Source organism: Ictalurus punctatus, chromosome 4 (assembly GCF_001660625.3).
Source record: "Ictalurus punctatus breed USDA103 chromosome 4, Coco_2.0, whole genome shotgun sequence".
NCBI classification, from domain to species: Eukaryota; Metazoa; Chordata; class Actinopteri; order Siluriformes; family Ictaluridae; genus Ictalurus; species Ictalurus punctatus.
In genome coordinates, this window is record NC_071284.1 from 17,653,957 (window position 1) to 17,681,796 (window position 27,840).

Genomic DNA, 27,840 nt, shown 5'->3' on the forward strand with positions numbered 1-27,840 from the left:
AGTTTAAACAATTTAGTTCCATAGCCAGTGCTAAGGGAAGGACTGACTATTTTTAAAAGGGGTTTGATTACTTCTGGAATAATCTGTTTAAAGAAACATGTAGGTAAGGAATCTAGCATACAAGTTGATGATTTTGATGAAGAAATTAATTAAATTAGTTTGGTGTCTCTAAGGGGAGTAAAACATTCTACTTGTTGATCTGATATTGCTATATTATTATCTACAGCGTTAGTTATAAGACTGTCTGGTTTAAAAATATCAGTCTGATATGTCATATGTCCATGATGCAGTAGTTTTATTATTCCAATTATTTAGGCAAATAACATGCATGTGATATTGCTCAATATTCATATGACATCACTAGAATACCCACAATGCAATTCTCCTCATTCAGCCGAGCGTTTTGATATGCCACATCTATGTTGCGGTATTTTTGTGATTCCACTTATTTTGAGGGTTAACATGCACGAGACATCATGTGATTGCATGGGCCATCACTAGAATAACAATAGGGCAATTCTCTTCAGTCAGCCAAGTGTTTTGATATGCAACGTGTCTATGTTGCTGTAGTTTTGTGATTCCACTTATTTTTGGGGTTAACGTGCATATGACATCACTAAAATACCTATAACGTATTTCTGCACAGAGTTGAGGGTATTTTCATCCACCAGTACTGATCGTTTTGATGTATGACATGGCCGGAGTAGTTTGGTGATTAGACTGGTGTTAATGTTTATGTTTATGGCATGTTGGCTCCTGCTACTGATCTCTCAATTAATGTGTATGGAGTATATTTAATGCTATGCAAAATATGCAAGAGTGGCGATAAAAGTAATCGCATACATCTCCCAAGAATTACGAGCAATTAGAGGTATGATCCATGTCTGAAAGTCAAATGGAGTGGAACTAGATAGGTGCTGAAGATTCCCTATGGAGATAGTAAATCTAAACAGTGTCTCTGTTAGTGTGTATTGCAAATCCCCATGGGAATTCCATGAGACATGTACATGGGGCTCAATTTCCAAATGGTCTTTCCTGATTCTCTGGACCAAGCCAGACACTTGGACATGATATTCATTAGAGATGCACCGATACTAAATTTCTACTACTTCCGGTGTAAAATTTTTTATCAGTGCAGAGCTTACAAACTGCAGTTTTGTCATCATTCCACACAAGAAACATCATCTTTACAAAATCGATGTTTTCCCGCCCTCTTTTTATTGATAGATACAATCGGCCCTGATCATCGGATGTTTTCCCGCTATCAGCCTTTGTCGGCTGATACATCGGTGCATCTCTAATATTCATGTCTGTGTCACTGATGGTGTGGGGGTTAGAGAAGTCCAAAATTTCCCATTATTGCCTATGGGGTGAAAACTCCAAAACGTGACTGTCACAAATCGTGACGGAGCAGAGATACGGCGGATGCAAGTGCAGGACAACAGTTGTTTATTTAAAGAGACAGGCAGGCAGACAAATCCAAAACGTGATTCATAAACAGGCAAGAGGTCAGGCGATTGGCAAACAGGTATACACGGGGCTAGGAAGGAATCTAGGTCGATAACCAAAACAAGAAACAAACTATGACGATGAACTGGAAGCGGATATCCAGCGCGAACTGACTATGACTATGACTATGACATTTACTTACGACTTATTACTTACGACTTATTACTTACGACTTATTACTTACGACTTATTACTTACGACTTATTACTTACGACTTATTACTTACGACTTATTACTTACGACTTATTACTTACGACTTATTACTTACGACTTATTACTTACGACTTATTACTTACGACTTAATCTTCCGCGTTGTGTGCTGGGAAGCGCGCGGTATATATGCGGACATGATTACCCTCGCAACTGCTAACAGCTGAGGGTAATCCGGACACACGTGACTTCCCAGCCAATGACGGAACAGGGAGGAGACATGACAGACATAAACAAAACCCACGTGTCCCGATGTCCCTACGGTCACCAGCGGAAAAGCAGGTGCTCACGCATTCGCGCTTCGAGCACGCTGCTTCAAGGGGGAATCGTGACAGTGACATAAATATGCCAGGTCTACCTAAGACGTATGAGAGGATATGTGATACGAGCATGTCAGCCGAGCAACATCCAAGCTGTTACACCCGTGTTTTCTTCCCCATTCATTCTCTATGGGACAAAAGCTAAAAAAACAAAAATAATAATAATAGTTGAAAAATAATAGCATGTGTATCAATGGGGCCACAAACATGACACAAATGATGCGGGACTAGAAAAAAGTGTCCCAAAGAATAAAAAGAAGAAGTAGAATGTAACCCATTGTATTTAACTGAGCCGAGTGTTTTGAAATGTCATGTCTATTTTGTGGTAGTTTTGTGATTCCACTTAATTTGGGGATTAACATGCAAGTGATGTCATGTGACTAGAATACCCATAATGCAATTCTCCTCTGTAGCAACTCAAGGTTGTGACTAGGTGAACACAGACACCCAGAGGCAGGAATAAGTGAAAAAAGTTCTCTTTTATTTACAAAAGTGGCATGGGAAAAGGGGTGCTGGTAAGGTGCGGTGTTCTTGTGGCAGGCTGCCCAGCATGGTTGCAGGACCCAGGTGCAGCTATGGTCATCCTAGAGAAGGCACTCAGCAGTCTGCAGCCAGGAGAGCATCATTCTAGGAGCTATATTCTTCATCTACATGACAGAGAGAGAAAAGTGACAGCGGGATCACTAGAGGAAACAAAGCTCACCTGGCTTTGCCCTTTTATACTTTCTGTGTTTCTGCAGGAGGGCAGAGAGCCACCGCTGCAATTATTCCTTGCCAGTCATTTGTGATTTTGCTACCTCACATGGCTGTGATTGCTTTGCTCTGCTTTGCTCCCCAAAACAAGAGTGGTGCTGAAGTGGCGCTGTCCTTTCAGACACCTCGGGGGCAGTTGTGCAAGGAGTGTGTTGTTTTTGTGTGTGGGGCTATATGCCTGCTGTCACAGTACCACAGTACAAATTTTGGTGTTAGAGAGCTGGAATCGTTACCTTTGCTCCCCCATGAACTACATGGCCAACTTGCTTCACCTGGGACCGCCCAGAAGATGTGAGCTTGGAAACGGGGCCACAGTGCCGGTGTACGGACAAGAATGAAACCCCTTGGGCTAAGAAATCCGAAGCACAGCATTTTCCTGTCCAACACTGAGTCTCTGGACAACAAATTGGATGATCTCAGAGGACAACTTAAATTCCAAAGAGATCTACAGAATTTCTGTTTTCTGCTTCACTGAGATATGGCTTACTGCAGGTACACTGGACTATACCATCCAGCCTGAGGGTTTTTCACTGTACCGCACAGATCGGACTGATTCACTGGGGGGAAAAAAGAGGAGGTGTATTTTGTCTTATAAATAACGCATGGTGTATGAATGTGGAAGTAATCTCGAGTCTTGGGAGTAACGGAATACATGTAATGGAGTTACGCAATCAGGATACAGGTTATGTTATCAGGATACTGATAATTACATTACAGTTATGTCAAAAAACAAAGTAATCAGATTATAGGTACGTTTGTAAAAAAAAAGGGAATAATATCAGGATTATATATTTTTTTCATTTAAAACAAAAGAAATTAATCTTTTGACATAACACAATATAGACAGCTGTTTGATACAGTGGCTGTATTCCTTGTTCATAGACAGTATCTCACAAAAGTGAGTACACCCCTCACATTTTTGTAAATATTTGATTATATCTTTTAATGTGACAACACTGAAGAAATTACACTTTGCTACAATGCAAAGTAGTGAGTGTATAGCTTGTGTAACAGTGTAAATTTGCTGTCCCCTCAAAATAACTCAACACACAACCATTAATGTCTAAACTGCTGGCAACAAAAGAATTGTTGCTGTACATAAAGATGGCCTAGGCTATAAGAAGACACTGAGCTGCAGCACGGTGGCCAAGACCATACAACGGTTTAACAGGATAGGTTCCACTCAGAACAGATCTCGCCATGGTCAACCAAAGAAGTTGAGTGCACGTGCTCAGCGTCATATCCAGAGGTTGTAATAGACGTATGAGTGCTGCCAGCATTGCTGCAGAGGTTGAAGGGTTGGGGGGTCAGCCTGTCACAGCCACACACTGCATCAAATTGGTCTGCATGGCTGGGAGTTGGGTTTCAGAGCCTCATGGATCTGGGCCGGCTGCTGCTGAGGCAGCCAGCCGGCTAAGGTCGTGGGGTTCTCGAATGGATTTGGAAGAGGAGCCGGAGACGAGCGCGGCTCTATCTCTTGCTCTGTCTTCCGGGTCCGGCTCTCCGCCTGACTTTGGAGCTCGCATCGCGACTCCTCCTTCCCCTATGGAAAGCCAAAACACTCTCGCTGGCTCCGATGAGTTGGTAGAGGGTGCCATGGCACCAAAAACTGACAGCAACTCTCAAGCATATAAATAGCTGCTTGAGGTGATTAATAGGGCAGTTGAACAGTTGAATATAGACTGGCCCAGGGAAAAGAAAGTGGCTTGTAGCAGGCTGGATGAGCGCTTCCACTCCAGTGAAAATAAATGTAAATCTCCCTCACACCGCAGAAAACTCCCCTTTTTTCCAGAAGTGCATGATGAGATATCATGCTTCTGGAGAAAACCATACACTAGCCGTGTTTATAACCCCGTGATGTCTGATTACTCAGCTGTCATGGGGAGTGAGCAGCACGGCTATGTAGCGAAGGTGGAGGATGCGCTTGCGAGCCACCTCTCTCCATCAATGGCAGGTAATTTAAGGAGGCCGACTTTATCCGCTAAGCCATGTAAGGCCACCTCGGCGTTGGTGGGCAAAGTCTATGTGGCAGCGGGTCTTGCTTGTGGGTCACTACATACAATGGCAGTGTTGCAGGCCAACCAAGCAGACCTGCTGAGTGAGCTCGATAATTGGGCCTGAGGCGGTGGCAGAGCTGCGTCGCGCCACAAATTTATCTTTCCGGGCGACCAAACAAATGGTCCGTCATATCAGCCGTTCTATGGGTAGCCTGGTTGTGGCAGAGAGGCACCTATGACTCAACATCTCAGGGATGGGGGACAAAGATAAGGTCTCCTTGCTTGGAAAATACTGCCAAATGTGTCTCCATGGGTTCTGTCTACCATAGAAAAGGGTTACCAGGTCCAGTTCAGAGCTTGAACCCCCTGATTCAGAGGTGTGCTCACCACAGTTGTCAGCACAGAGCAGAGCCCAATGTTAGCACAGGAAGTAAATTCCCTTTTGGACAAAGGGACCATAGAACATGTACCCCGTTCCCTAAGGGAGGTTTTTATAGCCATTATTTCCTGGTCCGCAAAAAAGATGGGAGTATGCGGCCAATTTTAGATCTGCGTAATCTGAACCATACTCTTCTGACATATAGGTTCAAGATGCTGACGGTCAAACTTATCGTGCCACAGATTCAGTTCGAGGACTGGTTTGAGACGATAAATCTGAAAGATGCATATTTCCACATAGGAATATCGCCCAGTCACAGGAACTTCCTGAGGTTTGCGTTTGAAGACAATGCATACCAATTTCAGGTTTTTTCCTTCGGGCTAGCTTTATCCCCTCGCACCTTCACAAAGTGCATGGATTCTGCTCTGGCTTCCTTGTGACTCCAGGGCATACATTTACTAAACTACCTGGATGACTGGTTAATTCTAGCATGATCCAGGGAACTGGCGGTTCAACATCGAGCTGTTGTTCTTGCCCACATGAGGAGCTTGGTGTTCAGGTTGAACCTCAAGAAAAGTATGCTTTCTCCAGTGCAGAGGACAACTTTTCTAGGGGTTGTCTGGGATTCTACTATGATGAGGGCATTTCTATCCCCAACACGCGTAGGATCGATCCTATCAACTCTGAGCAAGATAAAGCTAGGTTTGGGCATCCCCTCCAGTCTCTAGGAGAGACTGTTGGGCCTTATGGCAGCAGCAGCCAACATCATACAGTTGGGCCTATTGCACATGAGACCGTTTCAGTGGTGGCTGAAAAGTCATGGGTTTCATCTGAGGATGAATAATCAGTGTCACGCGGCGATGCCTATATGCTCTGAGTATTTGGAGGTGTCTGAAGTTTCTAGCCTCGGGTCACACTCTAGGGGCATCTCCTTATTGCAAGACGGTAATGACAGACGCATCTCTCATGGGCTGGGGTGCAGTCTTAGATGGTTGTCCAGCTCACAGTCTTTGGAGCGGCCCTCATCTGGAGTGGCATATAAATTGCCTAGAGATGCGGGCCGTATTCCTAGCACTGAAATTCTTTCTTCCTCAGTTGAGAGGTCACCATGTGCTAGTTGTGTCAGACAACACAGTGGTGGTCTCATATATCAACCACCAGGGAGGGTTACGTTCATGCCCCCTGTTCACGCAGGCGCAACTAATCCTTCTCTGGGCAGAGGAAAAGTTCTTGTCAGTGAGTGCAATGTACATTCCGGGCAGCCTGAATGTAGGGGCAGACATCCTGTCGAGGCAGGGGCTAGGGCCGGGGGTTGGAGGCTCCATCCACAAGTGGTGGAGTCCATATGGCGGAGGTTCGGACAAGCGGTAGTGGATGTGTTCGCCTCCAAGGAGACAACACACTGCCCGCTGTGTTCGCCCTCACTCCTCCCGCACCATTGGGGCTGGACGGCATGGTGCACATGTGGCCGAGGTCACGTCTATATGCTTTTCCCCCGATCTCTCTGCTCACACAAGTTCTAGTGAGAGTTCGCCAAGACCGTCTATGTCTGCTGCTAGTATCTCCTTATTGGCCGGCTTGAATATGGTTCTCGGAGATAATTTCCCTGCTCAATGGTACTCCTTGGGAGATTCCCATCCGCAGGGATCTACTGTCTCAAGCCGGAGGGCTGATTTATCACCCTTGGCCAGAACTATGGAAACTGTGAGTCTGACCCCTGAGGGGCACCAGCTCATAGATTCTGGTCTCACAACTGAGGTTGTAAAGACCATGTTAAACGCTAGAGCACCATCCACAAGGAAATCGTATGCGCTCAAGTGGGGGCTATTTGTCTTGTGATGTGAGGAACGTCAGCTACACCCAGTGAACTGTGAAATAGCTAGTCCTGGAGTTCTTACAAGAACGTTTCTCAGCAGGGTTGGCTCCTTCTACAATCAGAGTTTATGTGGCCATCGTTTCGGCCAGCCACGCCCCTGTTGATGGAGCCTCTGTGCGGCAACATCCTCTAACTTCGAGGTTCATGAGTGGTGTCAGGCGGCTGAGGCCCATCTGCAGGCCGCATATACCTTCCTGGGACCTTTCTGTGGTCTTGGAAGGTCTGTCAGGGGCCCCATTTTCAGCCTCTGAGAAGCTTCTGACTCTAATGGTAGCTCTTCTGCTGGCCCTGACATCTCTCAAGCGAGTGGGAGATCTACAACCTCTCTCTGTTGCTCCTTTCTGCCTTGACTTTGCCCCTGGATTAGCCAAGGCCTTCCTGTATCCTAGGCCGGATTATATTCCTAAAGTGCCTACATCGGCTGCCCACCCTGTGGTGTTGCCGGCTTTCTGCCCTCTTCCATTCCTCACACCGGAACAAGAGAGGATGCACCTGCTGTGTCCAGTAAGGGCTCTCTGTACCTGCGTCCACCGCTCCGGCCAGTGGCGTAAGTCGGAGCAGCTGCTGGTCTGCTTTGGCAGCGACAGTAGAGGTGATGCTGTGTCAAAGCAGCACATCTCTAATTGGATAGTGGAAGCAATCTCTATGGCTTATGAAGCACGTGGTCTCGCCACGTCTCTGGGCCCAAGGGTGGTTGCCTAGGGCTTTGTCCAAAGGGGTATCCTTACAAGATGTGTGTGCTGCTGCAGGATGGTCTACACCACACACATTCATTCATTATTACAGCCTGGATATTCATTCCACCCCAGGCTCGAGTGTATTGCAGTGACCCTCGGCCTTGGGTCTTTTTGAACAGGCCATACCCTCTGTATGACGGAGTGGGTATTCTTATTCCCATACTGATATGCTAAACACAACATCGAAGTTCCCTTTGAAAGGGAACGTCTGGGTTACACCCTGTTTCCTGAGAAGGGAACGAGACGTTGCATTGCTTTTTCATACCAGTAGAGGCATGATTTTACACAAGCTTCAGATACCAGTTATGCGAGCAAAGGCGCTCCCATACTGTTATGCTAAACACAACGTCTCGTTCTCAGGGAACAGGGTTACATGCGTAACCCACACGTTTTTTTGTTGTTGTTGTTGAACAGATGTTGAAATTTTTTGTGTTAAAATGTTTTTATTTGGAATTACAGCAGAAAATCATTTGTAACTACACTTTTCTTTGATGCAAACACATAAAACTTACACACAATTACACACCAGACAGAAAACACACCCAACTCCTCCCCATAACCTCCACCCACAGTGCTATCCCATTAATAAGAGCAGTTATATAAAAATAATCTGAAAACATATTAATCACCAGTTTGAAGAAAAGAAATAAGAGGATAGATTGTATCCAATAATAATATTTTATCCATTAAGATGTACCTAATTCTTTCTAAGTGTAATGTTCCACTTAATTCTGTCAGCCACATTTTAAGGGTTGGACCTTCCTTTATGGATAACTGGGTTGTGATTATAAAGTGAGCTAGTCATACCTGTGGGTGATAAAAGAATTGCGTTAATGAAGTATGGAAGACATTCCTCTTGCTCCAACACCAGATAATTCTCTCCTACCTGTGGCAAATCAATCCATAGAGTCTTAGCTTTCTGGTCCGCAGCCCAATATTAATAAAGAAAATTAGGTAGGGTGAGCCCTCCTTACTTTTTGGGTTTACAGAGGTGCCGTTTGGAAATCTTATGAGCTTTCTAGTCTCAGATAAAAGGAATCAGGATAGAATCCAAAAAAAAAAAAAGATTTAGGCAGAAATACAGGAATGTTCTGCACCATGTACAGAAATCGTGGGAGAAATATCATCTTAATTGCATTCACCCTGCCCAGAAGAGAGATAGGGGTTGAAAATTAGCATTTACTAAAGTGAAAACTTTTATGTGAATTAAGTATGTGTATGTGAATTGTTCTGAAGCAATCTTAAAGGGCAAGTGATAAAGCCACTTTCAGATAGGGACTGGTCTTAACACAATTTTCTCAATTAATTTTATACACTTCAAATGTACTGTAGGAATTAATCATATTGAGGATATTTGGAATGCTGATATTGGGCTCAGAAATAAACAAGGTTATGTCAACTAAATATAATGCTACTTCATTATCGTTCTCTCATTGTTTTCTAGCCTTTAATACAAGAATGGGCTCTAATAGCCTCTGCTAAGGGTTCAATGGCTAATGCAAACAAGACTGGCGACAATGAGCAACCTCGTCTTGTACCTCTATGTAACTCAAAATGAGAGGATATTGTATGATTTGTGGGAATACTTGCACACGGACTAGAGTAGAACAACTACATCCATGAAATGAAATTATCTCCAAGGTTAAACCTCTTCAAAACCACAAATAGTTAAGGCCATTCAATTTGGTCAAACGTCTTCTGCGTAGAAGAACAACAACAGAATGGCTAAATCCTGCATGCATGATGTTGAAAAGACGCCTAAGATTTGAAGAAGAATTACACTTAGGTATAAAGCCAGTTTGATCTGATTGCACCAGGTTTCCAATTACAGCGTTTAATCTTCGTGCCAAAGTTTTTTCCAGAATATATATATATATATATATATATATATATATATATATATATATATATATATATATATATATATATATTATATTTAGGAGTGAGATCGGCCTGTAAGAACGCACCTCCTTTGGGTTCTTTCCCTTTTTCAGAACCACAATAATAATTGCCTCATCTAAAGAGGGTGGCAGAGACTGATCTATAAATGCCTGGCTGTAAACCCTATTTAAATATGGTGATAGCAGCTCGTTATATACCTTATACAGTTCATTACAAAATCCATCCTGACCAGGAGTTTTGCAGCCTTTTAGAGATTTTATAGTATCCAATATTTCTTTAGTAGTAGTTTCTGCACCTAGCTCATCAGCTTGTTCTTGATTTAACAAGGGAAAATTCCATTGGGCTAGAAACTGAGCCATAACTGTAGGACCTATACTTCCATTAGACGAGTACAATGATTCATAAAATGTCTGGAACCTACTATTAATATCCCCAGAGGAAGTGAGACGTTCTCCTGTGCTCGCTCTAATTTTGGAAATTGTACGTTCAGAGGTTGTTTTTCCAGAGTTGCCGAGCTAAAACTTTGAGGTTCATCACCGAATTCAAAATATCTCTGCTTTACATATTGAAAGGATTTTGAAATTTTAGATGAAAGAATTTGGTTCAACTTGTATTTAAGCAGACAAATTTTTAAAATACTTTTCACTACATGGCTGTTTGGCATTTTACAGATCAATTTCTCAAATTTAAACTTCTAATACCTCTGCTTCAACCCTGCTTTTCTTTCTTTCAGATGCTTGATAGGAGATAATTCACCCCTTAATGTAAGCCTTAAACTTGTCCCATAGTACCCCACAGATACAGTGCATCTGGAAAGTATTCACAGAATACACTTTTCCACATTTTGTTATGTTACAGGCTTATTCCAAAATGGATTAAATTAATTATTTTCCTCAAAATTCTACAAAAAAATACCCTGTAATGACAACATGAAAGAAGTTTGTTTGAAATCTTTGCAAATTTATTACAAATAAAACACACAAAAAAACACATTTACATAAGTATTCACAGCCTTTGCCGTGACACTCAAAATTGAGCTCAGGTGCATCCTGTTTCCACTGATCATCTTTGAGGTGTTTCTACAACTTGATTGGAGTCCACCTGTGGTAAATTCAGTTGATTGGACATGATTTGGAAAGGCAAACACCTGTCTATTGATAAGGTACCACAGTTAATAATGCATGTCAGAGCACAAACCAAGCCATGAAGTCCAAGGAATTGTCTGTAGACCTCTGAGACAGGATTGTATTGAGGCACAGATCTGGCGAAGGGTAGAGAAACATTTCTGCAGCATTGAAGGTCCCAATGAGCACAGTGGCCTCCATCATCCATAAATGGAAGAAATCTGGAACCAGCAGGACTCTTCCTAGAGCTGGCCGCCCGGCCAAACTGTGTGATCGGGGTAGAAGGGCCTTAGTCGGGGAGGTGACCAAAAACCCGATGGTCACTCAGACAGAGCTCCAGCATGTCTGTGTGGAGAGAGGAGAACCTTCCAGAAGAACAACCGTCTCTGCAGAACTCCATCAATCAGGCCTGAATGGTAGAGTGGCCAGACGGAAGCCACGCCTCAGTAAAAGGCACATGACAGCCTGCCTGGAGTTTGCCAAAAGGCACCTGAGGGAATCTCAGACCAAAGATTGAACAAAGATTGAACTCTTTGGCCTGAATGGCAAGTGTCATGTCTGGAAGAAACCAGGCACCACTCATCACCTGGGCAATACCATCCCTACAGTGAAGCATGGTGGGGGCAGCATCATGCTGTGGAGATGTTTTTCAGCGGCAGGAACTGTTAGACTAGTCAGGATTGAGGAAAAGATGAATGCAGCAATGTACAGAGACATCCTTGATGAAAACCTGCTCTAGAGCACTCTGGACCTCAGACTGTGGCGAAGGTTCATCTTCCAACAGGACAACGCCCCTAAGCACACAGCCAAGATAACGAAGGAGTAGCTACAGGACAACTCTGTGAATGTCTTTGAGTGTCCCAGCCAGAGCCCAGACTTGAACCCAATTGAACATCTCTGGAGAGATCTGATAATGGCTGTGCGCCAATGCTTCCCATCCAACCTGATGGAGCTTGAGAGGTCCTGCAAAGAAGAATGGGAGAAACTGTCCAAAAATAAGTGTGCCAAGCTTGTAGCATCATTCTAAAAAACACTTGAGGCTATAATTGGTGCCAAAGGTGCTTCAACAAAGTATTGAGCAAAGGCTGTGAATACTTATGTAAATGTGTTTTTTTTATTTTTTATTTTTAATAAATTTGCAAAGATTTCAAACAAACTTCTTTCATGTTGTCATTATGGGGTGTTGTTTGTAGAATTTTGAGGAAAATAATGAATTTAATCCATTTTGGAATAAGGCTGTAACATAACAAAATGTGGGAAAAGTGAAGCTCTGTGAATACTTTCCGGATGCACTGTATATACACAATATACACAGAGCAGTTCAAGAACTGGCTCCAACCCAGAACAATGACAGTGGGAAATGTCTACTACCATAGCTTTAAATATATTTAAGAGGAGCAAGCTTCAAAGACTGAACACTGACATTTATTGTATTTGTTTACAAGGTGGAACAGGTTTACGGTGGTTGTTTTTTTGAATACAGCCTGTAAAGTTAACTGAAAATATTAAATTTAGTTTATCAGAAAGTAATTTAATTTGTCATGGCTCAAACTATGTTCCAAAATTCTGTCATAATTGACAAGCTCAAGTTTTCTCACGGCTACGCATTATATTGTGGCACATTAACATTACCATCTCTAAAAACCTAAACTTCAACCGTACTCCTAAGTTTTTGACTGTGCTCCTAAATTTTTGGAATTTGGTGCTCCTAAAAGAAATTGTTACTGTAGAGCCCTGATATAATTCAACTTGGTATGCCTGACAGACTCTAATGAGTTTTATGGCTTTATGCCAAACTGTTCAGAAGTTATAAGCAAAAATTTCCTATTTTATATCTCATGAACTCTAGGTGGTGCTGTTCCAAAACTGTGCAGGTACCCTCAAGTCATGATGGCTATGACATATTAGTTTTGTCTGAATATGCTAAGGTGTTATGGAGATATAGTCTTATGTCCATTTTGGCATGCTTGTGGTCAAATTCATTTGCACATTATTCGGGAATGGTTTGACTAATCTACTTGAATTCCATAAATTTTTGTCAGTGTGATCTGAAGAACATCTTTTTTTGATTTTGGTGAAACTCACACAAGGCACACTGTGGCTTAGTGGTTAGCACGTTTGCCTCACACCTCCAGGCTGAGGGGTTCAATTCCCACTGTGTGTGTGTGGTTGTTCTCCCTGTGCTGTAGTGGTTTCCTCCCCAATTATTTTTTCCAGAAAATTCAAAATGGCAGACAGCAAGTCTGGCCGACCGTTTCATAACTGGCATCATTCTAGGCATGACCAAAGTAGTCTATCAAGCCCAGTAGCATGACAATAATCAAAAGTTATTAGCAATTATTGAAATTGCATTACAATTTTTTTGACTAGAAGGTGGCACTGAAACTTTTTAAAAGGATATGTCTGTTTTGTTTTGTTTTATTTTTAATAATCAGAATCATTATATTAATTATATATGAGAATTTTCAGGGTAGAGAACTGCACAGGCTGTTGTTATGAACCCAAGTGCTGGGATCTTTAATGATAATAGCAGACCCAGATGAGTAATAACAAACTTGAATGATAACAGCAATGGAAGGGTAGTAAAATAGTAGACTATTGATGAGTACAAACAGAGATAAGCATATCAAACGAGATAATAATCCACAAGGAGAATGAGGAAGGACTACTACTGAAGAGCAGTGCAGTTTGAGTAATTCTTGTTGTGACTAAACAAAGGGGTGAGTTTGAGCTGATTATTGTTGGAGTCCTTGATGAAAAGAATAATTGATGGCAGGTGTGTATGGTTAGTAATCCAGAGAGAGGGCGAAGAAAGTGGGAGGAGGCTGAGAGTCTGGTGGAGGAATGACAAGAATTGCATGGGTTATATGAGAATGGTGTCTCTGTATGAACACTTTTATGTTTGTACCTCAGCACATAACTGTTCATTTTATTATTGCTCTTGACAGAATAAATAAATGTGTCTACACAAATACTAATCTATATATTATATTAGAAAAACAATAATATTGTCTTCATTTTAAATGGAGAGCAATAGATTTAATCATGTCTGCTCAGATGTGTGTTCAAAATTAAGACATAACAATTAAGATAACATTTAATCATTTTTGAGTATTTCACACATTTTGCAAACTATTTTTTGTTTTAATAAAACTCAGGATATTAAGAGTAACATGGTTTATGAATTTGATGTAATTTCTATTCATACTTTTATTACATGTTGAGTTATTCAGCCAATATAATTGATGGAAACTGATGGAAAAAGATGAGACTTAAAAAAATTTATTATCCTGTGGCTCCCTCTTGTGGGAAATATTGGCTGATAATATAGAATTTGCATTTAGCCCCCAGAACATCAGAAATTCATGAAATTTCGCAATTTAATCAGACTGTCCTGGTGTCCATGTGTATCAAGTTTCATGAAGTTTGGACATTGCATTCACAAGATATAAGCAAATTAGTTATTATTTGCATACCCACAAATATATGGGTCTATATCTCCAACGATTTCATGAATCAAAATTCTTTTGATAAACTTTTTCTGGGGTATCTTGAGATGGTGCATACCTAATTTTGAGTGAATTAGACAAGCGGCCTAGGGTGAGTTTAAAAAGTAGCTTTTTCAGAAAATTTGAATTGCAGATACAATTTATATATAATAATAAAAATCAGATATACATTTTGCAGTGCTTCATATGAAGCAAGAATTGTGTGCCAGCATGCACGGATGCAGAGTTATTAGGAAACATTCATCATACAATTGTGGAGTTATAGTGATTCATCAGTTTTAGCACCCCCTATAGGCAGAATTTGATGCAACTTTTGTGTCCTCAGAATCTCCTGTTGTCTGTCAATCAAGTTTTGTCAAGTTCGGACATTGTGTTCAGCAGATATAGATTAATTTGTAAAAACCTGACCAATTAATTAACTTATATCTTTACAATGCCTTGATGAATCCAAATTCTTTTGATAAACTTTTGTCAAAAGGGTCTGGGGATGATGTATGGCAAGGTTCATGTGAATCGGATGAACGGCCTAGGAAAAGTTTGATTTGAATGGCGGATAAACTTTGTAGATAAACTTATAAATAATAAACGGTTGTGGAGTTATTAGCTAAATGTAAAGTTGCTTATTGTAGTGCAATCTTGTGACTGATTTTCACAAAGCTCTGTAAAAATATTTGTTTTCATAAGAGGTACGAAGATATACATTTTTGTAATGGTAGGCCATTTGGACTTGACATTATTAGACGCTGAATTTGATTGACTGCTGGCAGCCATGTTTTTTTTATGTATCCGACTCACATTAGAGCATACATTAGGACATCCAACAACAAATATGAATACCAGTTTTCAACTTCATTGATCATATGGTTGTGGAGTTATAGTGAATTTTCTGTTGTAGCACCCCCTATGGGCACAATTTGGTGAAACTTTATGAGCCTCCTCAGAATGTTTTGTTGTCTATGGGTGTTATGTTATATGGAAGTATGAGATGGAACACATGGATCAACATACACATTTGAGTTTAACAAAGTGTTCTACCTACATATATGTCTGAGTAACAACACTTAACAATTGTTCCCTTTACAGAACACCTCCCCTGTTAAATGAAGACCCCCCTTAACCATTTCTCATTACAAAGCAAAATACCAACTCAACACATTATCTCTCAAACACATTTCAGAACCATTCTGTGATTCTCTGCATCACATATTGAGAATCAGTTTGTTCTTTATCAGTGTCTGGTGTATTGTAGGTTAGTCTCTGTATCTGGTTGTGACACTTGTTCTGGCTGATGGGGATCACACAGAGGTGAGCATGGTTTCTCCTAGTCAGTCCATCTTCTGTTCCAATCAGATACGATCATGGGGCTAGTGTCTGCCACATTACAGTCCCATGTGTTTTCTCCAACGGCAACCAAATTCTTTGCCCTGGCTGCAATACAGAAAGGGGTGAGATCTGTGACATTCATTATAATACTGCTGCTGCTATTTCTTTCCTTTTGTTTCCTGTTTGTGTTTGGGGCAGCTGTGCCTCAGGTGGCAGAACAGGTTATCCACTAATTGTAGGGTTGGAGGTTCGATTCCCGGCCCACATGACTCCACATGTCGAATGTTGTTGGGCAAGACACTGAACCACAAGTTGCTCCCGATGACAAGTTAGTGCCTTGCATGGCAGCTCTGCTACCACTGGTGTGTGCGTGTGAATGGGTGAATGAGACAGTGTAAAGCGCTTTGGAACCGCTAAGGTTAAAAAAGTGCTAAATAAGTGCAGACAGTTTACTGTCATCTAAACTCTCTAATTCTAGGCCATTGTGGAGACAACATTTTTGGCAGCTGAGGTAAGGTAGTGCTTAACTGCCTTCCCATGAGCAGGTGCACTGGTGAATACCCATTATTCAACGTGGAACGATATGTCAGCAGTGCTTTTTCCATATCTCCTCTTCCTTTCCACAGACCCTTGACTGTGCTCACCACCCACTCTGCTTCTCCATTTACTTGTGGGTACAACGGACTACATGTTATGTGATTAAATCCCCACCCAATTGCCAGTCTTGGAGAGAGAATAAATGTATTGTGATCCATTATCTGACACTACTGTCTCTGGCATATTGTGTCGACTGAACACCTCTTTTAGTGCAGATATGACTCTGCTTGAGTTGCATACTTTAAGTCACGCTAACTCAATATACCGAGAAAAATAGTCAGTGACAAGCAGATAGTTCTCCATCTCCCAACAGAAAAGATCAGTGATCAAGATCAGTTGATCTATTCTGATGCCCTACTTCTGGCTTGAGTTCCCATCAATTGGAAGTCACTTGCTGCTTTTGAGGATGGCCCCAAAATACTGAGTGATGGTACCACTTAAAAAACATTAAGATGGATTTGGACCTCAATTCATATGAATAGTTTTGCTATGATGGCTAAGGACTACAATTGCTATGACAGCTTTAGGACTGCATTTGCCACAAACAGTTTTGCACTCAAGTCTCCACCAGTGAACAGTGGATAAGTCAAACAAAACAGACTTCATGTAAAAACTGTAATGAATTTCCTGGTAACACAATTGCACTATTTGACCATGTGGTATTAGCACATTCATAGAAGGGATTTACTTATAATTGTACTATCCAGTTTCACCTAGGTTCCCTTTAGAGTCTGGTTATTCTCACAAATTCTTCCTCATATTGTCTGAGGGAGATTTTCCTTGCCACTGTCGCTTTTGGCTTGCTCATTATGAATAAAATCCATCCATCCATATATTCTATACCGCTTATGCTTAAGGGTCGCATGGAACCTGGAGCCTATCCCAGGAGGCATGGGGCACAAGGCAGAGTACACCCTGGACAGGGTGCCAATACATCGCAGGGCACAATCTCATACACATTCACAGACTTATTCATACACTATGGACACTTTGGTCATGCCAATCAGCCTACCATGCATGTCTTTGGACTTGGGGAGGAAACCGGAGTACACGGAGGAACACCCCCCAGCACGGGGAGAACATGCAAACTTCGCCCAAACAGGGCAGTGGCAGGAATCAAACCCCCAACCCTAGCTGTGTGAGGCGAACACTGTCCTTGTACAACATAAATGTCCTGTTTGATTAATTTATTTTTTATGTCTAACTCTCCTTTGAAACAACCTTAACATTGTGGGTTTGGTTCCTGGGCCCAAACAGGACTTTGTGGGGTGGCTGTATTGATCTGTACATGACTGCTGAAAAACTGCTATCTGGGATTGCAGTAACTGCCCTGCCTGTGTCCAACTTAAACTCTGTATTTTGACCATTTAATCTTACTAGTTCAATACACTCATTTGTCTTTGATGAACTCACTTTTCAAAGAAAAGCAAGTCTGTCATACTCTGTTCCTCTCGCTCCTGGGTGATATCATTAACAGCTCCAACTGACCATCACTGCTTTGCAAAATGTCCCTTTTGTGACATTTACTGCATTCTGCCTCACATGCCAGGTTCTCTTTCCAGTTGTTTCTCTTTGCATTTCTACATCTTCCACACCCTAATGATTTACAGTCTTTATCCACTTTACTGAATGCCATTTGTCTTGGCCATTTCACACTCTTTTGTGACTGTTTTGACTTTGTGCGTATTGCATGAACACCCCCTTCTGTCTGTCCTTCTCATAAACTGCTGTGCAGCATAGGTTGCTGTCTCTTTACAGCCTTACTTTTCCTCACTTTAGCTATGGTTTTTGCCAGTGTGAGCTCAGGATCTAATTTCAAACTTTCAGACAATCTTGCATCATGTATGCCAACTACAATTCTGTCCCTTATCAATTCCTCTCTTACGGCTTCAAACTCACAATGTTCCGAAAGCACATGCACAGCAGTAATAAAAGCTTCTACGCTCTCTCCTCCCTCTTGAGTTTGTCTGTTAAAATGTGCTCGCTCAAAGAACATGCTGTGTTTGCTGACACAATGCTGTGTGAAAGCTGTTTTCACTCTCTCATATGACTTTTTCTCCTTAGCAGTTAAGGGAAGACCATTCAGGATATCTTCAGCGTCATCTCTGATTGTACACATAAACATATTAACTTGGTATTCTTGTGACTGTTTGTCTAGGCCTGACACAATTCTATGTCACAAATGCTCAAATATGCTCATATATTCGGGCCATTCACTTACATTACTGAAATCAAACTTGCCCCGCGGCATCAGTTGCAACATCAGATTCAGCACATTTGCTGCTTCATCCATTGTCATTTTTTTGTCTTTGTTTAGCTGTTTCTCACTAGCTCAAGCTGTCTCACAGCCTTCCCTGAACTCTACGTTAAACTCTCTTTCTTATCGGCAATGGAAATGTGCTCGTACTTTCATCAGTGTGTCTTCTGTGCTATCTTTACTGTTCTCCACTTATCTTCTTTTATTTATTTAGGTTTATTTCTGACACCATGTTACGTCATATGGAAGGATGAGAGGGAACACGTAGATTAACATACGGATTTCATTTTACTTCCGATCTGTTCCACCTACATATATACTCACCAAAAAAATAACGTCCACTCAAATTCAACTGCCTTTATTTCCAACAAATTTCTTAACATGTGTAAATATTTGTATTAACATAAAAACATTCACAACTGAGACATAAACTGAACAAATTTTCACAGACATTTGGCGAACATAAATGGAATAATGAGTCCCTGAACAAAGGGGTGTGTGTGTGTGTGTGTGTGTGTGTGGGGGGGGGTTCAATATCAAAAATAACAGTCAGTATCTGGTGCTTTAAGTACTATAGTGAATCTCATCCTCAGACTGCACCAGATTTGTCAGTTCTTGCTGTGAGATGTTACCCCACTCTTCCACGGAGGCATTTGCAAGTTTTTGATCATGTCTGGGGGACACATGGTTACATGTAATTTTCCACTGTAAGGATGATTAGCTGTCTTAGGCATCTTACATTACAGACATCACAGTTTATTGCTCTGGCCATATCTGCAGTCCTCATGCCTCTCTGCAGCAGGCCTATGGCATGTTCACGCAGGTGAGTCAGTACCGTATGCATCTTTCTTCTGGTTTTACAGTGTCAGTAGAAAGGTCTCTTTAGTATCCTAAGTTATTGTAACTGTGACCTACTGCCTGTAAACTATTCAGTGTCTTAAGGACTGTTCCACAGGTGCATGTGCAATAATTGTTTATGGTTCATTGAACAAGTATGAACAACATTGTTTAAACCCTTTCAAATAAAGATCTGTAAAGCTTACTTGTATTTAAAAAAAATATCTTTAAAAAACATATAAATGTCCAGGTAACATCCATGCATTCATCCATTTCCTATACTGCTTATCCTACTGGGTCATGGGGAACCTATCCCAGAGAGCATTGGGCACAAGGCGGGGTAAACCCTGGACAAGGTACCAATCCATCACAGGCCACAATCACATAAACATTCACACACCAATTCATACACTATGGACACTATAGACATGCCAATCAGCCTGGGGGAGGAAGCCAGAGTACCCAGAGAAAGCCCCCGCAGCATGGGGAGAACATGCAAACTACGCACATGCAGGACAATGGCTGGAATCAAACCCCCAACCCTGGAGGTGTGAGGCAAACATGCTAACTAAGCCACCGTGCGCACTAACCAGCACTTGGTGCTTGGACCCCTAAATATAGGAGATAGGCAAGCATGATTTTAGCATGGTCATGATTTTATGACAAACTATGCATATGTTATGAGCAAAAATATGCTTTTTCATATTTTTTAAATATGAAACTCTGCAGGTATTCTTAAGTCATGATGACTATGCCATACACTATGTTTTGTCTGAATACACTAAAGTGATTTGGAGATATAGCCTCACATCCATTTCAGCATGCTCATTGTGAAATTTGTTTGCATGCTATTTGTGAACAGTTTGACTTAGATAATTTTTTGTCTGGATGATCTGAAGATAATCTGATTTTATTTTCGTGAAAATCGTATAAACGGTCTAGCAGGAGTAAAAAAAAAGTAGTTTTTCAAACATTTCAAAATTGGTATCAATGATCTTGGCGCAAGAAATCTAGCAATATCAGTCGCAAGACAGTAGGCAAAAGTAATCAAAAGATATTAACATTTTTTGAAATTGCATTATAATTTTCCAAAACTGTGCAGGTACCCTCAAGTCATGATGCCAATGAGAATGTACTGAGTTTGGTCTGAATACGCTAATGCATTCCGAAGATATAGCTTCATGTCCATTTCGGCATGATCGCCATCGAATTCATCTGTGTGTTATTTGAGTATGGTTTGGTTTATCAAACAGCTTTTGATAACTTTTTGCCACCATGGTCTGAAGATGATCTGATTCGATTGTCATGCATAAAAATCGGACAAATTGTCTAGGAGGAGTTTGGAAAAGCCTCTCAAAATGGTGCACAGGAAGTTTAGCTGACCATGGCATAATTGATATGTTCTCAGGATGAGCCAAGGAAGCAAGACCAGTGTCATGACAATAGGCAAAAGTAATCAAAACCTATTAGCATTGTCTGATTGCATTGCTGTTTTGAAACTTCTGAGTGCCTTCGGGGCATGGTACTGATGACGCAACAAATTTCTTAATGATATGCCAAGTCGTTCATAAAATACAGCATTTTTACCATATTTCAATTGGTTGACACCCAAAATGGCCAACATAGGACAAGTTCATATAAATCGACTTGTTATGCCTGAAAGAATCTCATGAGAGCAGTTTCACTGTAAATTGACTTTATGATAAACCATTCAGAAGTGTGCTTTTTCATATCTTGTGAACATTAGGTGGCACTGTTCCAAAACTATGCAGGCATGTAATGATGACATGACATATACTCAATTTTGTCTGAATATTCTACTGTGTTACAGAGATATAGCATCATGTTTATTTTGGCATGCTCGCTGTCAAATTCACTCAACTTGAATTCCATAACTTTTCCATAACTCAACCGATCAACTTGAATTCCATAACTTTTGGTCGGCATGGTCTGAAGATGATCTGATTCAGTTTTGGTGTAAATTGGATGAACGGTCTAGGATGAGTTAGAAAAAGTAAGTTTTTTAGACAATTCAAAATGGCGGACAGCAAGTTCAGCCGCCCATGGCCTAATTGATATCATTGCTCTCGGCATGAGCCAAGGAATCTAGCAAGACAGTCTTATGATAATGGGCAAAAGTACTCAAAAGCTATTAGCATTTTTTGAAATTGCATTATCCAAAACAATGCAGGTACCAAATCATGATGCCAATGACAGGTACTATCTTTCGCCTGAATACAGATTATGGATATATAGCCATATGTCCATTTCGGCGTGATCACCATCAAATTCATCCCTCTGTTATTTGAGAATGGTTTGGTTTATCAAAAAGCTTTTGATAATTTTTGGCCAGTCACACGATGTTCTTAGCTAATTTTGGTCAAAATTGGAGCGAAGATCAAGGAGGAGTTTAAAAAAAGTAGGTTTTCAAAGCATTTCAAAATGGACAGGAAATTTGGCCGACCATGGCATAAATGATATCCCTGTTCTCGGCATTACCCAAGGAATCTACCAATACCAATATCATGACAACAGGCAAAAGTAATCAGTTTTTTGTTTTATCTTTTGTTATATCTTCTGACTACAAGGTATGCCGAAGACACCTAACAAGTTTCATAATTATATGGTAATGCATTCGAAAAAAAGCATTTTACAACAAAATTCAAAATGGACGAAGCCCAAAATGGACGACATGGGAAAAATCGATATCGTTCGACCCAGTATGCCCCACCAAATCTAACGAGACCAATCTTGTGATTTTTTGGTCAAACTCTTGGGAAGTTATAAGCAAAAATAACCACTTTTTCATATCTCCTGGGTGGCGTTGTTCAGAAAATGTGGAGGTACCCTCAAGTCATGATGCCAATGAGAAGGTACTGAGTTTGTTGAATATGCTAACACATTACGAGATATCATTATGAGATATCCATAATCTCATAATTATGAGATTATGAGGCCATATTCGATGGCCTCATGATTGCCATCGAATATGTCTGTGCGTTATTTGAGAAAGGTTTGACAAATCAACTTGATTTCCATAAATTTTTGTCATGATTATCTGATGATGATCTCTTTCATGCAAATGTTATTTTCATGCAAATTGGATGAACAGTCTAGGAGGAGTTTGAATAAGTAGGTTTTCAAAGCATTTCAAAATGGCAGACAGCAGTTTTGGCCAAAAATGGCATAATTAATATGTTTGTTCTCTGCGTGACCCATGGAATCTATCAAGACCAGTCTCAAGACAATAGGCAAAAATAATCAAAAGCTATTAGCATTCATTAAAATTGCATTCAGATTTTTGGCCACATGGTGATGTCCCTTCATGGTGGTGATGACACATACCAATTTTCGTAACAATACGCCAAGGTGTTCATAAAATACAGCATTTTACGTCAAATAAAAAATGTCTGACACCCAAAATGGCTAAGAACCTAAGAACATGACTTATCATTCTAACAGAATGTAACAGACCAGTTTCATGATTTTATAATACACTGTTCAGAATTTATAAGCAAAAAATTACTTTTTTTCATATCTCAAATATAAAGGTACCCACAGGTTGCAGGTGCCCTCAAGTCATGGTGTCTACGACAAATACTAAGTTTGGTCTGAATATGCTAAAACGTTACAGAGATATAGCCTCATGTAAATTTTGGTGTGCTTGTTGTCAAATTCGTTTGCATGTTATTTGAGAACAATTAGACTCAACTTGAATTCCAAAATTTTTTGTCTGCATGGTCTGATGATGATTTGATTCGATTTTGGCCAAATGGTCTAGGAGAAGTTAGAAAAAGTAGGTTTTTCAAACAATTCAAAATGGTGAAAAATCTATTTGGGAGGAAATTGAAAGCATGAGCCAAAACTTTGCAGGTACCCTCAAGTCATGATGGCTATGACACAAAGTTTGATCTGAATATGTTAAAGTGTTATGGAGATATAGCCATGACCCCTAATAATAAGAAAGTTCTGTATACCTTCACAGCCTGTTCTGTGTTATTCCTTACTTATATAGCTCATGATTCTTAATGCTGACTAGATTATCAGATGACTGATCTTGCAAGTTGTGTCATGCTTAGAGTGGAATGAAGTTAGAATCTGAAGATTTATAGATGGAAGTTGAAACTCTAGAAAGAGTTGACCCAGTTCTTCGCCCAGTTTTTCCTCTCCTTTCAGCTCCTCAGGTAATTCGCAAGATCAGAGGAGAACCATTCTCAGATGCCTTGGGCCACTTGAAGCTGTGGTGTCAATTCTTTAATGTGCTCAGTGACTCCATAATCAAGTGGTTCAAAGATGATGTAGAGATTGCAGAAATAAAAAGAAGGTAACTTTGTTTCCCTACCCCATCTGATCGCACATACTAGTATGTTCCCTGTGACTCAATTAGACTTTGCAGATTGCAGATAAGAGGAGATTGTTTACAGAATAATATTAATTTTACATTCTACAGTTTAAATGCAATGCAATTGCAATGCAGATTGACAGCTTGTATGCTTATGAATCCCAAAAGATATAAAGCTATTAGCACACAATGGGCCATAAAAGCAATCCTTTTTTAATAACATGAGAATATATCCTTCTCAGTGCAGGAGATGAGAGTCAAGTGGCACTGGCCATTGTTCAGGCATCCAGCAGAGACTGTGGAGTGTATGGCTGCACAATCAAGAATGAATATGGCAGTGACACAACTGACTACTTACTCAGCTCAGACAGTAAGTTTGCATTTGATATTTAATTTATCATTGAAATGACAATAAAATTGGAAAACCAAGCACAAATCTTCACTCTGTCCATACTCTTTGGCAGTACTGGCTGAGTTCTTCTTACGGGATGATTCAAAAGGTAAGGGCATCTTTAATAAGACATGCAGTGACAATTTAATGTTTTAGCAGTATTGCTCATCTACAGTTCTGTATTCTCCTTAGTAGGAGAAGAGATTGAGATGACACCCTTGCTGTTCACCAAAGGCCTGGTGGACCCTGGATACTGGGGTAATAAGTTCTTTGGTCGCATCATGATGGAGGAGCTGCAAATTGGGGAAGGATGTGCACACAAAAACAGCAGAGCCAAGGTCATCTATGGTCTGGATCCAGTCTTTGAGTCAGGAAGCACCTGCATTGTCAAAGTGAGAAACCAAATTGTGTATGGGACCAAAGAAGAAAACTGCTTGGCTGAGATAAATTTAGAGACCACCAAACAGGTGTGTGATTTCACGAAGAGTGAAGGGCACTTACATGACAATTATGTGAAGTACTCTCTTTATTCATTAAAACTAATCATTCATTATTCATGAATTAATGCAGTTTTAACCACCTAAAGTTTCTTTTTGTTTTTCTTCTTCTTCTTTTTTTTTTTTTTACTGTTAAATGTTCTAAAATTTGGACTAGTAAAGAAAGGTGTAAAAGGCTTTTTGTCCCTTTCTGTTTTCTTAGGAATGTAAAATCCATAACACAGTCCGGGAATACTGCAAAATCTTTGCTGCTGAGGCAAGAGTAATCGATAAATTTGGTTTCGCATTAGAGTAAGTCTCTTTCTCTCTCTTTCTCTTTCTTCATTATTGAATCACTACAAAACATTTTAGATTTCCAAACATTACTTTTCTGACAAAAATAAAATCTTACAGAATTTTTTTTTACATGTCAATATAGAAAGTAACATATTACATAATACACCAATTTTCAGAGAAAAACATGAAGCATACACACACGGACGTGTACACACACACACACACACACACATTCTGACCTGAAGAGATTCAGGCTTGAGCTGTACCTGGTACATGGGAGGCTGTGCTATCAGCCTCAACAAGAACTGGACTTGGGAGGCCTCAGGCGCTGCCTCAGGCTTGAGCAGGACATGGGAGGAAACATCCTTGGCCTGAGCCATGAACAGGTCGTTGGAGGCTGCACCGTTAGCCCCTGGCAAGAGCAGGATGTAGGAGGCCGTGCTGCCGGTCTCAGGCTTGAGCAGGTTGTGGGAGGCCGCTACATTGGCCACTGGCTGGAACTTTGCTGTAGAGGCCGCCCTGTTGGCATTTGACTGCACTTCATCTTTGTTTCCATTCTTCCACTCCTCACTTTCAGCAATTATAGTCCTAAGTCGTCATAACATAACTGTTAATATGATTGAGGTCCAAAGCCATCTTTATGGTTTTTAAGTGCTCAGCAAGCTCAATGATCATTAGACAGTGAATGGCCAAATGGTTTTGGCAGACAACCTGACCCTCCACCAAAAATTTTGTAGGTTGTAGGTTACAGTCTGCCTCCCAAAGATCACTCTGCTAAGGCATGATCTCGTCATGAATTCAGCTATGCTTCCTAGGCCAGGGTTTCCTGTGGAAACCAGGAGCTCTGCCCACTGACCACTTTCAAGTAGGCTGTTTTAATACAATTCAATTCAGTTCTATTTGTATAGTGCTTTTAACAATGGACATTGTCCCAAAACAGCTTTACAGAAAAATATAAATTCAGCATATAGATTTTAATTGTATGAATTTATCCTTAATGAGCAAGCCAGAGATGATGGTGGCAAGGAAAAACTCCCTGAGATGATATGAGGAAGAAACCTTGAGAAGAACCACACTCAAAATGGAGCCCATCCTTATTTGGGTGACACCAGATGCAGTGCAATTATAAATAAATCCCTTCTATAATAATGCTAATACTATAGTGCTAATACTCCTTGGACAAATAGTGCAATTGTGTAAGCAGGAAATTCATTACAGTTTTTACATGAAATCTGTTTTGTTGAACTTACCCACTGTTCACTCATGGAGAGTTGAGTTCAAAACTGTTTGTGCCAATTGCAGTCCTAAAGCTATCACAGCAATTATAGTCCTAAGTCGTCATAACATAACTGTTAATATGATTGAGGTCCAAAGCCATCTTTATGGTTTTTAAGTGCTCAGCAAGCTCAATGATCATTAGGCTGCACCATGTGGGGACCTCCTCAGCAGCAGCAGGTGACTTCCAATTAATGAGAACTCCACCCAGAAGTAGGGCATCAGGATGGATCGTGCAGGTCCAGAGAGCAGAAGGGGTCAGGATTACTGGTGTCTCAGGAGTAACATGTAGCTTGACAGAGATAGGGAGACAGGAGGAGAGATTATTAGGTAAGCTTATTAGAGCTGCAAAAACTAATCGATAAATGATCGATTATGAAAATCATTCTCAACGTATCTCATTATCATTAGTTAGTCTGACAATGGCACAGAGCATATTTACTCATTGTGTTACTTCTTTTCAGAAGAAAGTTGCGTCCCGAATGATGTATGATACACTATGCATTTAAACTATACACTCTACTGTCTAGTGCATGAATTTTAGAAGGGTAGTATCATCTCAAATGTTTTTTTATTAACCGGAAGTATAAGCCGTTTTCCAGTCGATGGCACATGACATCAAATGCACATAATGCTTCACCGCTAGCTTTAGCAGAGTACCCAGAGTCAACGAAAATTTATTTCTACAGTTTACTGTTTATGTAAGCATTACCATTTATGGCCAATATGACTTCAATCACCATCAGACGGAGACGTAAAAAAAAAAAGTGTGAGACCCACTAAGGCATGGAAGCATTTCATATTAAATATAGGGAGCGATCACAAAAACATAATGCATAAGTACTTATAATTATCTATAAATACTTATATATATGGTGCCCTCCCAAAAAATTCACAAAAAATACTTTGCGCTCTTGCATATCAAACAACTGCAAACAAAACACAGGTTTATCCAAAAAATATCTTTGTGAAATATAGGTGTGCATCAATTATTGGCCCCCTTTAATACAATTAAATTTTACTTGTATAGCGCTTTTAACAATGGACATTGTCTCAAAGCAGCTTTAAAGAAACATATAAACACAGGATACAGATTTTAAGAGTGTAAATTTATCCCTAATGAACAAGCTGGTTGCGCCGGTGGCAAGGGAAAACTCCCTAACATGATATGAGGAAGAAACCTTGAGAGGAACCAGACTCAGAAGGGACCCTATCATCATCTGGGTAACAACGGATAGTGTGAAAGTAAAGGGAAGTTCATTATGGTTTTTATATGAAGTCTGTTTTGTTGAACTAGTCCACTGTTCACTAAAGGAGAGTTTAGTGCAAAATTGTATGTGGTAATTGCAGTAACCATAGTCCTAGCAACCACAGTGAAAATGTACATTTGGAATTGAGGTCCAAAACCATTTCCATGGTACTTGAAGCAGCACCATCCTCAGCAATCTCTAGGCTGCACTGCTTGGGGTTGTCCTCAGTGACAGAGTGTAGCCTCCAGTTGATAAGAGCTCCATCCAGAGGTAGGACATCAGGATGGATCAGGCAGGTCTGGAGAGCAGAAAATGTCAGGATCTCCATAATATCATGTGCGGCTCAACAGAAGGAGAGAGGGAGAGGGAGGTAAAGAGAGGGAGAGATTGTTAGGTATGCTTACTATTCCATAATGGATAAGACTGTGTACTTTGCATAAAAGAAAGTCTATTCATGGTAAGCTTGAGTAAACAAATAT

At 40.6% G+C, this 27,840-nt stretch overlaps 1 protein-coding gene across 3 annotated transcripts in view; it reads left to right on the forward strand.

Moving 5' to 3' along the window:
• Positions 1-27,840, forward strand: part of alpk3a (alpha-kinase 3a) — a 116,954-nt gene that overhangs the window by 71,214 nt on the left and 17,900 nt on the right. For 2 of the 3 annotated variants that reach the window (XM_047155006.2, XM_047155005.2), the window contains exons 7-11: positions 23,507-23,654; positions 23,915-24,042; positions 24,137-24,172; positions 24,256-24,530; positions 24,763-24,851. In XM_047155006.2, the coding sequence (XP_047010962.1) occupies positions 23,507-23,654; positions 23,915-24,042; positions 24,137-24,172; positions 24,256-24,530; positions 24,763-24,851 (676 nt within the window). The remainder of the gene's footprint in view (positions 1-23,506; positions 23,655-23,914; positions 24,043-24,136; positions 24,173-24,255; positions 24,531-24,762; positions 24,852-27,840) is intronic. The other variant, XM_047155008.2, reaches the window with a different exon arrangement.